The sequence below is a fragment of the Lacerta agilis genome, chromosome 7, assembly GCF_009819535.1.
Source record: "Lacerta agilis isolate rLacAgi1 chromosome 7, rLacAgi1.pri, whole genome shotgun sequence".
NCBI lineage: Eukaryota > Metazoa > Chordata > Lepidosauria > Squamata > Lacertidae > Lacerta > Lacerta agilis.
This window is the reverse complement of record NC_046318.1, coordinates 49,121,783-49,134,331: the sequence shown is the minus strand read 5'-3', so window position 1 is coordinate 49,134,331 and position 12,549 is coordinate 49,121,783. Positions and strand designations below refer to the sequence as shown.

At 40.6% G+C, this 12,549-nt stretch overlaps 1 protein-coding gene across 1 annotated transcript; it reads right to left on the bottom strand.

Moving 5' to 3' along the window:
• Positions 1-4,255: 4,255 nt before the first annotated feature.
• Positions 4,256-11,653, bottom strand: MRPL15 (mitochondrial ribosomal protein L15). Its single transcript, XM_033155213.1, has 5 exons — positions 11,502-11,653; positions 10,032-10,180; positions 8,175-8,340; positions 6,962-7,085; positions 4,256-4,714 (listed from the first exon to the last, which is right to left on the bottom strand). The coding sequence occupies exons 1-5, from the start codon at positions 11,616-11,618 to the stop codon at positions 4,377-4,379; spliced, it is 894 nt and encodes a 297-aa protein (XP_033011104.1). The 5' UTR covers positions 11,619-11,653; the 3' UTR covers positions 4,256-4,376.
• Positions 11,654-12,549: the final 896 nt, after the last annotated feature.

The following is a 12,549-nucleotide window of genomic DNA, read 5'->3' as shown; positions in this document are numbered from 1 at the left end:
ACTAGCTTCCATAAACCTCCATCTTTTCCCTCACTTCATGCCCCCACCCTGAAATTATTTTATCTTTTCAATCTGCTTCCCCTTTAATAAATAGTCAATATCTTTTGGAGTATTTGTAGTCAAAATGTATTTGTACACATTCTACAATCCTTCTTTCATAAGGCACTGAAACTGAATTTGTTGCTAATGGAGTGGACAATGACAGATTTTAAGAAAATAAAAAATAAAAGAAATTCCTTCCAGTAGCACCTTAGAGACCATTTTTTGTTTTGTGTTGTTTTGACTACGGCAGACCAACACGGCTACCTACCTCTAACTGATTTTAAGAACACGATCCCACCATAAACTAAGTGTAATATCACCCCCTAGTGTTCTCCTGCTTTTTTTGTTGTTGTTTTTACAGAAGTCCCCAACCACAACATCCTCAAAGCTCTACATCCAGCTGAGGGGAATGACCTCTGTTAAGAACCAAGGAATTATTCCTCTTTGTTTTACTTTTGGAAGATCTAGATGATTCTTTTTAATCTTCTAGAATCTAGATGATGCCATTTCCTTTCAGAGGCCTGATTTTGACTGGCTGATACTCATGTTGTTTTGTTTACTGGCATCTTGCTGACTGCTCATTTTAATCATTGCAACTTTATTTCCCCATCCCTCTTTATTACTGTAAGCCACTTTGAGCACATGTTGGGCAAAAAATATAAAAAAATGCATATGCCAAAGCATATGCCACAACAGAGGGTTTTTTTTGGGGGGGGGAACTACAATGATTAAAATCAGTAGTAAGCAACATAAAAGCAAAGGGTGGTATCCAGTTTAGGCTGCAATCCTAACCCTAGTTACTTGGGTGATCAGTGGACCTTAATGCTGTATTGACATAGTTTTCTTTTCTTCCAAGTAAATATATTGAAATCAATTGACTTCCATTAATTATTACTAATTTTAAGTCTCCTGATTTCCATGGGCCTACTCTTGAGTATGGCCACCCAAGCAAAAATAACTAGGATATACCAGTACTCACATATTACAAATATATTATATATAACAGTGGTTCCCAACCAACCCGCCTGGACCACTTGCAAACTGTTGATGGTTTTGGAAGACAACTTCATGATTTTTCTGCCTGTTGCACCGTCTCAGACTCTTGGCTCTCCCTGCCTGACTTGGAATTCGAACTTTCACCACAGTAGGCAGTTTTAAATGCTTTATTTAAGTCAGTACAGCGTCCCAACATGGGTCTACAGGTTACAAAGTCACAAGGCATTGCAGAGATATGATACAAGGCTATGCATAAGCTCAGACGTTCCAGCAATTGCTATGTCCCCTGCACTGTTATTTTGAAGAGCAGGGCAAGCACAGCTATTTGCTCAGTTGACATCCTGGGACATGGGACTGGGCAAGGAGGTGGGTACTCCCCCATAGATGCTAGAGCTGGAAGGTTTGTTTACACCAGTGCTATCACCTCCACATCCTCAGAGAGTCGCTGGTTCACCATCAGATTTATCCCTAGGTGCCTCCCTTCGCTGACACGGGAAAGTGCCAAAAGTGCCCCCAACCCCAGGAACTTAGGCAGTGGGCCACTTGCTCCCCACTCCTGCCGTGCAGCAACAGGCTTCTCACAGCTTTCGTTTAAATATACACAATGGTAGTCATTTTAAGTAGGTTCTCAGCTGTAGCACCAAAGTTAATCTTACCTGAAAGCAAAATAAATCTTTCTTCAGCGTTTGCAGCTTTGGACGCAAGCTTATTTCCCTCCACCTGAGGAAAATTTTAAATTATTGTGCAAATATTCCTCTTGTATTACCTGCCAGAAATGAAATCTTTCTCCAGTGGCAAGTGAGCAAGTGCCTTTCCTGTTTTGGCATTCCAAGATTTCTGTGTATGCGACAAAACAGGAAAGCCAAAACAGCGAATCATCCTGAACATGTGAAAAATGCACTTCGCTTTAGGTGCATTTTGGAACATTTCAGAGCAACGTAGGAAAGAGTAGTTTTTAGAGAGCGGTAGGGACCTTGTTGCTAGAACCCTTGTTCCTTTGAAAAAAATTGTTATTGTGCTGCCTAAGATTTTGTTGGTCTCATGAGAGAACGTAATGAATAGCAAATTCTCCAGTGTTGCTGAACTTAAAACTTGTAAATAAAACAGTTACTATTATAAGATACCAAGAAGTGTAAAAAGTGTAGTACTGTATTACTGGTGGGCTGAATTTCAGAAAGGCAGTGTGTTTAGCCAATACTGCCCCCTCCAATTGTAAGTCAATTACAGGATCACCTTTATAAAATAAAATGACCGGATTTTGTGGAACGTGGCTGTTTTGGCTCTTAAGGTATTGATACCATTATAATATTGGTGTCAGGATACAGCTGCCTTGTGACTAAGATGGTGCTTAATAAATAAGCACTATCCAATCAGTGCACGTCACAAGACATCTGTTTCCTGTTTTCATTCTTTCCCCATTATCATTTCATCAGAGTTTCCCTTTCACCTGAGGTTTATTTAGAATACAGCACTAGCCAAAGTATGCTGTTTTGTTTTTAAGGACACACACACACACCCCAAGTTGTTCATCCTACTAAAAAGAATTGAGTGGAAATGAAAAACCTATTGAGCTAGAATATACAAATAATATAACACTTTTGTCTTCCACTCTTCATTAAGATGACTAACTTCCTCTCCTGCTGCCAGTTTAGTAGCTTTCCTGTTGAATGTGTCCATTTCCAGAGTACAATTGTGAATTGATTCATAAAAAAGCCAAGAAGACTGTAGCACAAATAAGGGAAAGCAATAAATGTTTCCCCTCGCCCCACATTCTCCAAATTAAACCAGCAGCACAGCAACAACAAGAGGTATCACTTCTTAACCCAATAATCATCAGGATACAGAACAGGATGCTCTAAAATGAAACATGTGTTTACATTATGTGCTGGGTTTAAATGGAGGCCTTTATTTTTAGCAAAAGGTGCTACCCTAAAGAAAGATGCCTACTTTGGCACAGAAGTTACAAAAACTACATGTCTGGCACTTGGCAAGGAGATCAAAGCTTGCAATTCAAAGGGCTGCCACCATTACTCAACTAAAAAGGTTTAATCAATGAAAAAGGGGTGTGTGGAACTACTGCCTGGCACTTTTGCATGTTTTTACCCATAATTCTGTTACATTTGGGGGATTATTCTGCAAGTTATTTTTAAAGCAAATTTCTAATACTTATTTAAGTATTCTTTCCAAAATATTTATATATACATTTGATTCATTTAAAAACTGTGTTGCAACATTCTAAGAAAAGGAAATGTGTTGGATTGTTTTAAGTTTCAACCTGCACATTGGTCTGACACACACAGATCAGACCATTTTGTACCGGGATTAACAAAGGCTGAATTTCTTGTGTCCCCCCCCCAAAAAAAAAGCTGCTCTGATTATTCAGGCAGATTTTTAAAAAGTTCTTACAAAACCTGCAGGTGTAACATGCCCTCTTCAAGGGCATCCACATCTCTCATACATCTGGTAGGCACACAACACAGGGCTTCTGCTATGCCTTCCCCCGGACCATGGAACTAACTAACTCCCTGCTGAGGCATGGGAGTTTGACATGACTATTACTGAAAAATCCAGAGTTCAGTTGCTTCAGTATAGTTGATGTATCCACATCTACAGCTAACACAATTATACTGCATAGTAATATGAAACCTGCCTTTAGAATGAGTTGTGGCTTCTTCATATATTGAAAAATATATGTATAATCCACTTCTGTGCCATCTGGTTAGCTCCTTGTTCAAGCAGAGTTTTGTGCTGAAACATCAAAAGAAGCATCCTAGTAGTTTTGACAAGTGGATCAGAGCAAAAGAGCCAGCAGAGAAAGTAGGGACAGCACTGCAGCACGCTTTAAAGCTTGAGAAAGGTGACTGTGGGACAAGGGAAAAGGGAGCAGACAACACCAGTCAGAGGAATTCAGAGGCTCATATGTGCCAGCTGATTAGTTTTCTCTATGATGCCTACTGGGGAGACCCAGCCAGATGGGCTGGGTACAAATAATAAATTATTATTATTACATATAGTTGCAGATATTACTATTTTAAAACAAAATATTTAATTATATGATTCCAGAAACAAATGCATAAGCTAAAGGATGGTGTTGTATGTATACGTACACTGTAAAGTAGATTGTAAGCAGGTGAAAAGCACATTTATTAGATACTCAGAAGGAAATCCTGATACCAATCAACTTATCTCACATAAAGGAGAAATTTTTAAGAAACAGATTATACAGTCAACATTTTATTATTTTATTTGTACTGTGACTAGTTGTGTATTAATATAAAATAGTGACAATACAGTTTGGTGTATCAAGTTCTTTTAACAGCTGCCTCCAACCTGAGCATTCATGAGCTGTAGTATTTTAGCAAGCGCTCATCTGTTGGTTTCAGAATTTTCTTTTCTGGCATGTTTACCACCCAACCTGGAGCAAGGCCAAAGAAAATCTGCCTGGGGTCCTTGCGTGTGCTCAGCATTTGGAAGAGTTCATCTTGTGTAATATCTGGTAAGACATAACCATATTTCTTGGAAAGCTCTAGCCTTGCTTCTGAAATCTTTGATGGATCAGCCAGGTAGCCACGATTACTAGGATCTGTATAGTAACGGACAAGATCTTCAGGAGGAAGCATTCGCTTTGGAATAGGCTTGCCTTGTAGGAAAAAGGGCACTGGCTTGCAAAGAATACCTATATGCAAAATAATGGAACAAAAAGATACAGTATTAGCTACTCCGGCATTTGTGATTTCATTGCCGAAAGGTGGGTGTAGTATAAATATTGTGTTCTTTAGGTTACATCCTGCTGTTGAGTGAATAATAGGGCGTTCTCTGTGGTGGCTCCTCATCTATGCAACACTCTTCCATTGGAGGTAAGACTGATACAGTCATTATAGGATTATAAGTGGATTTTAAGCACTGGCTGAAGACCTAGCTCTTCCTTCTAGGCCTCTGGAGACCAGCTACAAATTGATAGATGTCAGCTCCTCTGATTATATGGTTATAAATTGGATTGAAATTATTGATTGAATGTTAATGTTGTAATGCTTTGGTGTTTGACTGTAAACCTCCCTAGGTCATAACTGATGGAGGGTGGTTTAGAAATAAATATTTTAATTTTTAATGTGCCCCAAACTATATACACCTGCTATACCTCTAGTGGGGAAATCTCCTAGGAATGACATTCAAAATTCAGAATTAATCTGGAAAAAGTGCCGCTTAACTTATTTGGGCCCATTAGGTTTACGCAACAGCAGATTTCTGTATTGAATCAGAATTCATCTATAGCAATTAGAGGACATGAAGTCAAGCATAGAGAACATGAAGTCTGTTCCCTTTATTTTCCATAGGGAAACTGGCCAAACTGCCTGGATGACGGTGAACACACCGAAGCGGAATCCAGACAAGACTGAGTTACTGGTGGCAAATGGGCCACTTGATCTGGATATGGGGAAATATGCCTGTGCTGGACAGGGAATCACATTCCTCTCCATAGCTTGCAAGTACTTCTATTGCCAAAGCAAGTTTTAAACAGGGATGGGTTGTTCTCCAGCACTGGCTGACAAATCTATTGTACCCATTTGTGATAAAATGGGCTTAACCCCCGTCTTATATGCCCTATTAATGTCTCAATTAGTTTACCATATTGTGCTCTACATGGAACAGCCTTTAGAAACATTTTTTATTCTAATGAAATGCAGACGGCTGGACCAGACCACAGAGTTCATAAAGCACTAATCCAGGATGACCTTAACTGGCTATCCATTTGTTTCTGGTCTAAATTTGGATAACTTTTTTTAAAGCCATAAACGATCTGGGTCCAGGGTACTATAATGCCTTCTCCATATATTAACATCAAAAGCAATGTTAACTTTAGGTAACGTCCTCAGTAGTGACATTTGACAGGGCTGAGGAAGATTCTGTTTCCCAACCCTGCTAATAGGGTTTAGGGAAGTTTTTAAACTGTGATATTTTAAATGTATTTTAATATTTGATGGAAGATGCCCAGAGTGGCTGGGGGTACAAATAATAAATTTATTATTATTGTTGTTGTTGTTATTATATTATTAATAGCTCAAGTAGCTGCCTACATAGAACTTGTCTTCACATAAAGCAATCACATAAATCTACAGGACCGAAAGGGCAAAAAGCTCAGTAGGCAAGACCTTTTTCCAGAAGTTACTTTTCCTATAGCAAAAGGGAAGCACCTGGAATTCTATTATGGAGGCACAATAGACTAAATTCAGGAGTTTATTTGAATGAGGAATGGTCTCTGATTTGCAGGCAATCAAAACACGTGAAGTGAAAGGTTGATGGGAGGGTGGGGACAATAGAGACCCTAGTGCAATTTTAACACACGAGTTTGTTTAAAGCCATGCTGATGAGGAAAGCATGCAGTGCCAGTGCCAGGTTTAGGAAGGGTCCATGGGCAAGATTTGCTCAGTCGGCCCACCTCCTCCTCAACACAGCTAATATATCTGTGTTGCTTACAAGCCACCTATAACAACCATTTCCAGACAGATAACTGCCGGCCATTCATTTGCCCTCTTCTTTTGGGCTCAGCCTGAATGACTGAACTGTTTAGAGGGCAAGAAAAGTACTGCTCCCTCCTCCTCTTGTTCCAGCTGCTGCTCACTCAAGCAGCAAGAGAAAGGAGATAGAGCAGCAGGGGCAGGGGGATCCATGTCTTCTGTATGAGCTCTCTAGCAAGATGCAGGCCTAAGAATGCCAACCCTTTACACCAGCCCAGCTAAAATGGCAGGTGAAATTCTGCTCATAGCTCATTTCTGCGTTTTGTTGTTGCTAAAACATGCAAGGGTTGCCCTCAAGAACCATCTAAAAGACTAGCTGTATATGCTGATAAAGAGCTGCAATGAAAATAAAAATTGAAACAAAAATACTGAACACTTAGACAGTCAGAGGCAGTGAGAATTCTTACCCAAACTCCTTGGATCATAGAAGGCTGTAGTAATAACGCCACCATTTTTTTCAACAGCAGCAATGGCGAGTTCAGATGCTATCTGCACTTCAATATTAATTTTTGCTGCAAATGTATCGGCACCCTACAAGTTCACATGAAGAGTGGTTAGGTCACATAAAGATCAACTGAGGCTCATATTATTCAGCTATCATGCTCTATAATGTGCAGCAGAGAATTAAAAACCTTTTATAGGTCTCAGGCGTTCAAGTGCATGGAATATAACATAATTTTCATCACTCTTCATCAAAAGACAGAGAGCAAAGGATACCTTATATTGGTATCCAAACCAGTGTAACTCAAACAGAAAGAAATTTTCTCATCCCTTCCTACACTCTGTACCCCTTCAAAAATCCTCTCCTGAGAGTTGGGGATTTGTCTTGAGAAACATGGGATAGGCTCTAAGATGCTGTTTTGTGGAGCCCAGTTACCCTGCTGCACTCAAGATTGATGCTCAGTAGGGTTCACCACTTCCTTTCAGAATTAGAATCACAGAAATTATTTAGCATTTGCCATTACAACAGAATGTAGAATTTCATCAAAAACATCTCTATATAAAAAAGACTGAAAACCTATTCGCTTTGAATTACTCACACCAGCAAGTCAAGCTGACAGGATGCAACATTTGCTTTCACATAAGTAGCTGTAAGACTAGGGGGAAAAAACCATTTGGCTGCTTTCTTTTGCTATTTAAAAGTAGACTCCTTTAACATACAACAAACAGATTTTGAAATCCTCTGGAGTTTCAAAAGCAGATTGCTTATGCAAATCCAAAATGCCATATGGCCCAGGAATGAGTTGCATCTTTGGACTCTGAATTTATTTTTATAATGTTCACCCACTTTGCTGCATTCATCTCTGGAATCTATGTTACATTTAAAAACTTGCGTGCAAGACCTGACAACACAAAGAATTTTGATCAAACATCTCCTATTCACCAAACTAAGATTTAACTTTCATCTATTTTCATCTATTTTTCAATGCTTTCCATTGTTAAAATAATCTGATTTATTTAAGAATGTGTCTTACCCAGCAAAACAAAACCAAGTAAGCTGATATCGTATACTGCTCTCTAGTGGAGTGATACCTACTTGTCTTCAGCTATTAAAAAAAACAAAAAACCAGAACATGCCCAAAACCAAATGGCTTAAAATATCATGCATTACAGACCTACCTCCTCCACAAGTTGGATACCATAATCTCTTTTGAGTGGCTGTATTGTTACACCTCTGGAATTTACCAGCTGCGTGAGGTCTATTGGTTGTGTGGGGTCAACTCTACCTAAGTCAATCAGGTACTGTAGCCTTTTGAGAGTGAGAGGCGGATACTGGCGCCTGAGGCTGCACAAACAAAGGAAAACTGTTTTAGTTTCGGAACTAATGAGAATATACTAAGCACAAAATACACTGCAAAGCTCCTCCTGTGAAATTCTCACTGAAGTGAGTGAAATCTGCTCTACTACTGGATTAAGTGCAAAGGGTGCAACCCAAGATATCCATCACAGGGATGTTGCTGGACTATAGTACCCTTAATCCCACACTACTGAAAATCCTACAACTTCGGGGGGGGGGGGGTACCAGGTTCCCTATCCCAACTGTACCTGGAAAGTAATCCCACTGAATTTTATCTTAAAAAAAAAAGCCATACTGGTTGCAATGAGGCATGTGGGAAAGACTGCTTGAACTGGGGTGGAGAGATTCTCACTCCATACACACACTCTCTTGCACGAACAATATAGGTTTTCCGGACCATGGATGGTCTCCGCACGTGCCAAATATTCACATACTGTCATAGAACTTTTACTTCTTGTTCCTTCCTTATAATAGGATTCCAATCTGCTTTTATCCTGTTGCTGATAGCATTATTAACAGTGTTCCTTGACTCTAGCTGCAAAAGATTAAGCTAGGCACCAATTGATCTCACTTCTGTACACAACCAAGTACAGTGCCAGATTAAAACTAAGTAGAGTTCTGCTGTTGAGTGAAATGCACAACCTCATCATCTGTTATGACTGGTGCATCAAGTAACACCCTACTTCTATCTAGGCACCTCAGGTCTGATTTGAGATTTGAGAATGGTGGAACAAATAGTAATTTGAATCAAAAGAGCATTTTGCTAATTCTGTTTCCCCCATGAGAGGCTGGAAAAATAAATCATTAGTTTCTTCTTCATTTCTCAACAATTTAGGCACAGACATGAAAAATCTCATCTTTGTTCTGCCTTACCTTCTTAAATAGGGACGTAGTTAGCGCTGTGGTCTAAACCACAGAGCCTAGGGCTTGCCGATTGGAAAGTTGGCGGTTTGAATCCCCGCAACAGAGTGAGCTCCTGTTGCTCGGTCCCTGCTCCTGCCAACCTAGCAGTTCAAAAGCACGTCAAAGTGCAAGTAGATAAATAGGTACTGCTCCAGCGGGAAGGTAAACAGCGTTTCTGTGCGCTGTTCTGGTTCACCAGAAGCAGCTTAGTCATGCTGGCCACATGACCCGGAAGCTGTATGCCGGCTCCCTCGGCCAGTAAAGCGAGATGAGCGATGCAACCCGAGTCGTCCGTGACTAGATCTAATGGTCAGGGGTGCCTTTACCTTTACCTTCTTAAATATATGCATATGTTTTAAACAGCAGCGCTTTTCAGTTTTTCTACATATCTGCATGTAGTGATACTGTACCATGGTTTACTTTAAAAAGACACAACCCCCCCCCCCCAATGTCATATACCCTGGGCTACATCCAAGTACGTTATACTCAGAGTAGACTCATGAAATTAATGGACCTAAAATAGTGGTGTCTATTGATTTTGAAAGCTGTTCCAGCTATTAACAATGGCCCCAATCTGTGCCTTTCAACTACACCAGTCTGGAGATGGTGCAGCAAAAATCATTTAAATTACCTCCTGCCTCCACCTTCTGTCTTCACTGCCACAACTGGAGGACTCTGGAAGCAGCAGTCCACCCCACTGTTCCCAGCTAGGAGTTTGGATTGTGCTTTTGACTACAGACATTTTAAAAAGAAAATGATCATGGAAGCAAACTTACTGGTGACCTTTATTGTAGCCATATTTTGGAATAACTAGATAAAATGGAGTTTGACCTCCTTCAAAGCCTAATCGAGGACGAGTTCCTCTTTTCCACTGGCTTCTGTGAGTTGTTTTCCTCCATTGAGACTTTTCATGCCGAGTCTTTTCCTAAAGGAAATAGGCAAACATCAGTTTGTTACATAACACATAATCAGTTTATTTGTGGAAGAGTTTTGTGACACAGGTACCCCCCCTTTGAAAAAAATCATTGAAGATTGTACAATCTTGTGCACACATACTTGGAAAAAAATCCCCAATGAATACAGTGATACTTAATACTGTACTGAGTAAGCATGTATAGGAAATAAGGTCTGACTTTTCGTAACATACCACAAAATAAAACCCCATTAATTTGCATAATTCACAGCAAGGTGAGTGGTATAGAAAAGTGAATAGGAAAGAGGTAGAGGTATGGAAGCTGTCAGATAATAGTCTAAAAATAAATCCCACAATTTGTAATGGGTTCCCTGCTACATACAGAAAAAAATGACTGATTGGTTATTCCACAAATCATGCATCCTACTGGAAAAGCTCCAGCCCTTGCAGCAAAAAGTCCCATGGCATTAAAAAGACAAACTAGTATATTGTGACATAAGATTTTGTGAGCAAGAGATTATTTCCATCTTTTGGTGTCAGCTTACTTTTAATTGCTCCCCAGATTTCATACATTCTAAGGACTTTAACTACTCTCTCATAAGACACACCAAACATTTAAAGCATGCCCGCCCCCTGAATCCTGGGAAGTGTAGCTTACCCCTCAGAGCTACAATTCCTATCAACCTTAACAAATTACAGCTCCTAAGTAGGATATGTATGTGCTTTAAAAGTATAGTGTTTATGTAGCCTAGTGTTTCAGTATTTTTAGAATATGGGAATTGGACAGAATAGGGTAACAATGCTAAAAAACTATGACTGAAATATATGGGCATTAGACACTGGTCACAGCTTTTTAAATATTAGTGTTTGTGTGTGTATATACATATATCTGTAAGATTTGTAATTACATATGCCTCAGATGAAGCAGGCTCATTCCTAGTAAATATCATGCACTATAAACTGAGCAGACTTTATGATGCCACAGGGTTCTAGGTAAAATATTGTGTACTTAGATGCAATATGACTGGGTCCAGTAAAAATATGCACACAGGCATCCTTTTGTAACTTCTAAGGTCACCACCATGTGCAGAAAATGAAGTCACACAAGGGGGCCACTTACGGGAAATAAGCTAAACATGCTCCTCGTTTCTTTTGGGTCCCTTTAGAGAATCCCGTGACCCTATCAAAAAAAAGGGCAGGCGGCACTGAATAAGGGGAGGCAGGGAGGAAGAATCGCTTAACAGCGCAGAGGCAGGGAAGAAGAATAGCTTAACAGCGCTGCAGCGTCAAGCGAGGCAAGGCCTCCCTCCTCACCCGCCAGCTTCCAACTCACCCGACACCGGGCACCATCGTTCGGCCGTAGATTGGCGAGGTTGACCCTGGGCAAGGTCCGCAGCAGCTCCAAGGCCTTGCCGCGGCCCCCTCCGCCTCCTCCAGCCCGCGCTGCCATTGCTCCCCTGGCGCGAGCGAAGGGCAATGAATTCAGTAGTGAGGAAGCGGCGGCGAGGCGGGAGAGCCCAAGAAAGAGAACCAATCAGCAGGCTCTGCGCCGGCGCAGATACACCATCACCCCATGCTGTAGCTGTAGAGAAAAGAAATATAGAGAGGCACCTATCCCGGTTCCTCGTTTTGTCTTGGTACCTCGCCCACCCATCAGATGTCAAAGAAATAAACAACTATCTGACGTTTAGAAGACATCTGAAGGCAGCCCTGTTTAGGGAAGTTTTTAATGACTGATGTTTTAATGTATTTTTAATCCCTTGTTGGAAGCCGCCCAGAGTGGCTGGGGAAACCCAACCAGATGGGCGGGGTATAAATTATTATTATTATTATCCATTGCTTTGAGAGAGGGGAAGCACAACGTGTCTGAATTCAATGGAATGAGCATCACAACGGTTCCAGACTTCGCTTCTGTTGTAGGCGGAAGCACACTGACACCACCGCCAGATCACAGCTGCGCTGCATTTGGATTTCTACATTTACCATACTATATTCTGTGAACCGCCCTGAGACCCCCAGGTATAGGGCGGTATATAAATTCAATAATAATAATATTAATAATAGTCTCCTGCAAAAAACTGTCACTATCATTTATTTCATTTCTGAACCGCAAGTGGTTCTAGGGTGGAGTACATTAAATATAAAACCAAGCTAACCATTCCAGTCAAAACAGCAATGCAATTCCAATAAAAAATGACAATAGAAAGTCAGTCATACGTCCTTACTACAAAATCAGTAGCCTCAGCTGAAATCCTTCCTAATGTCTACCCACTGGGCTTTCTCCCAGCTAAATGGGCAGCAGCCGGGGGTGGGGGGTATAATTACAGCCTTACTGTGTCAAGAAACCACATCAGTAAAAGCCTGAATGAAGAAATAAGTCT

What these genes read in the sequence shown, in the direction of transcription:
- MRPL15 (XM_033155213.1), bottom strand. Translation starts at nt 11,618, where the DNA reads ATGGCAGCGCGGGCTGGAGGAGGCGGAGGGGGCCGCGGCAAGGCCTTG. An exon ending in GGCTACAATAAAGGTCACCA is followed by an intron (nt 8,341 to 10,031) that starts GTAAGTTTGCTT and finishes TTGTTTGTGCAG; the next exon opens with CCTCAGGCGCCAGTATCCGC. An exon ending in GTATCCAACTTGTGGAGGAG is followed by an intron (nt 7,086 to 8,174) that starts GTAGGTCTGTAA and finishes GTGAACTTGTAG; the next exon opens with GGTGCCGATACATTTGCAGC.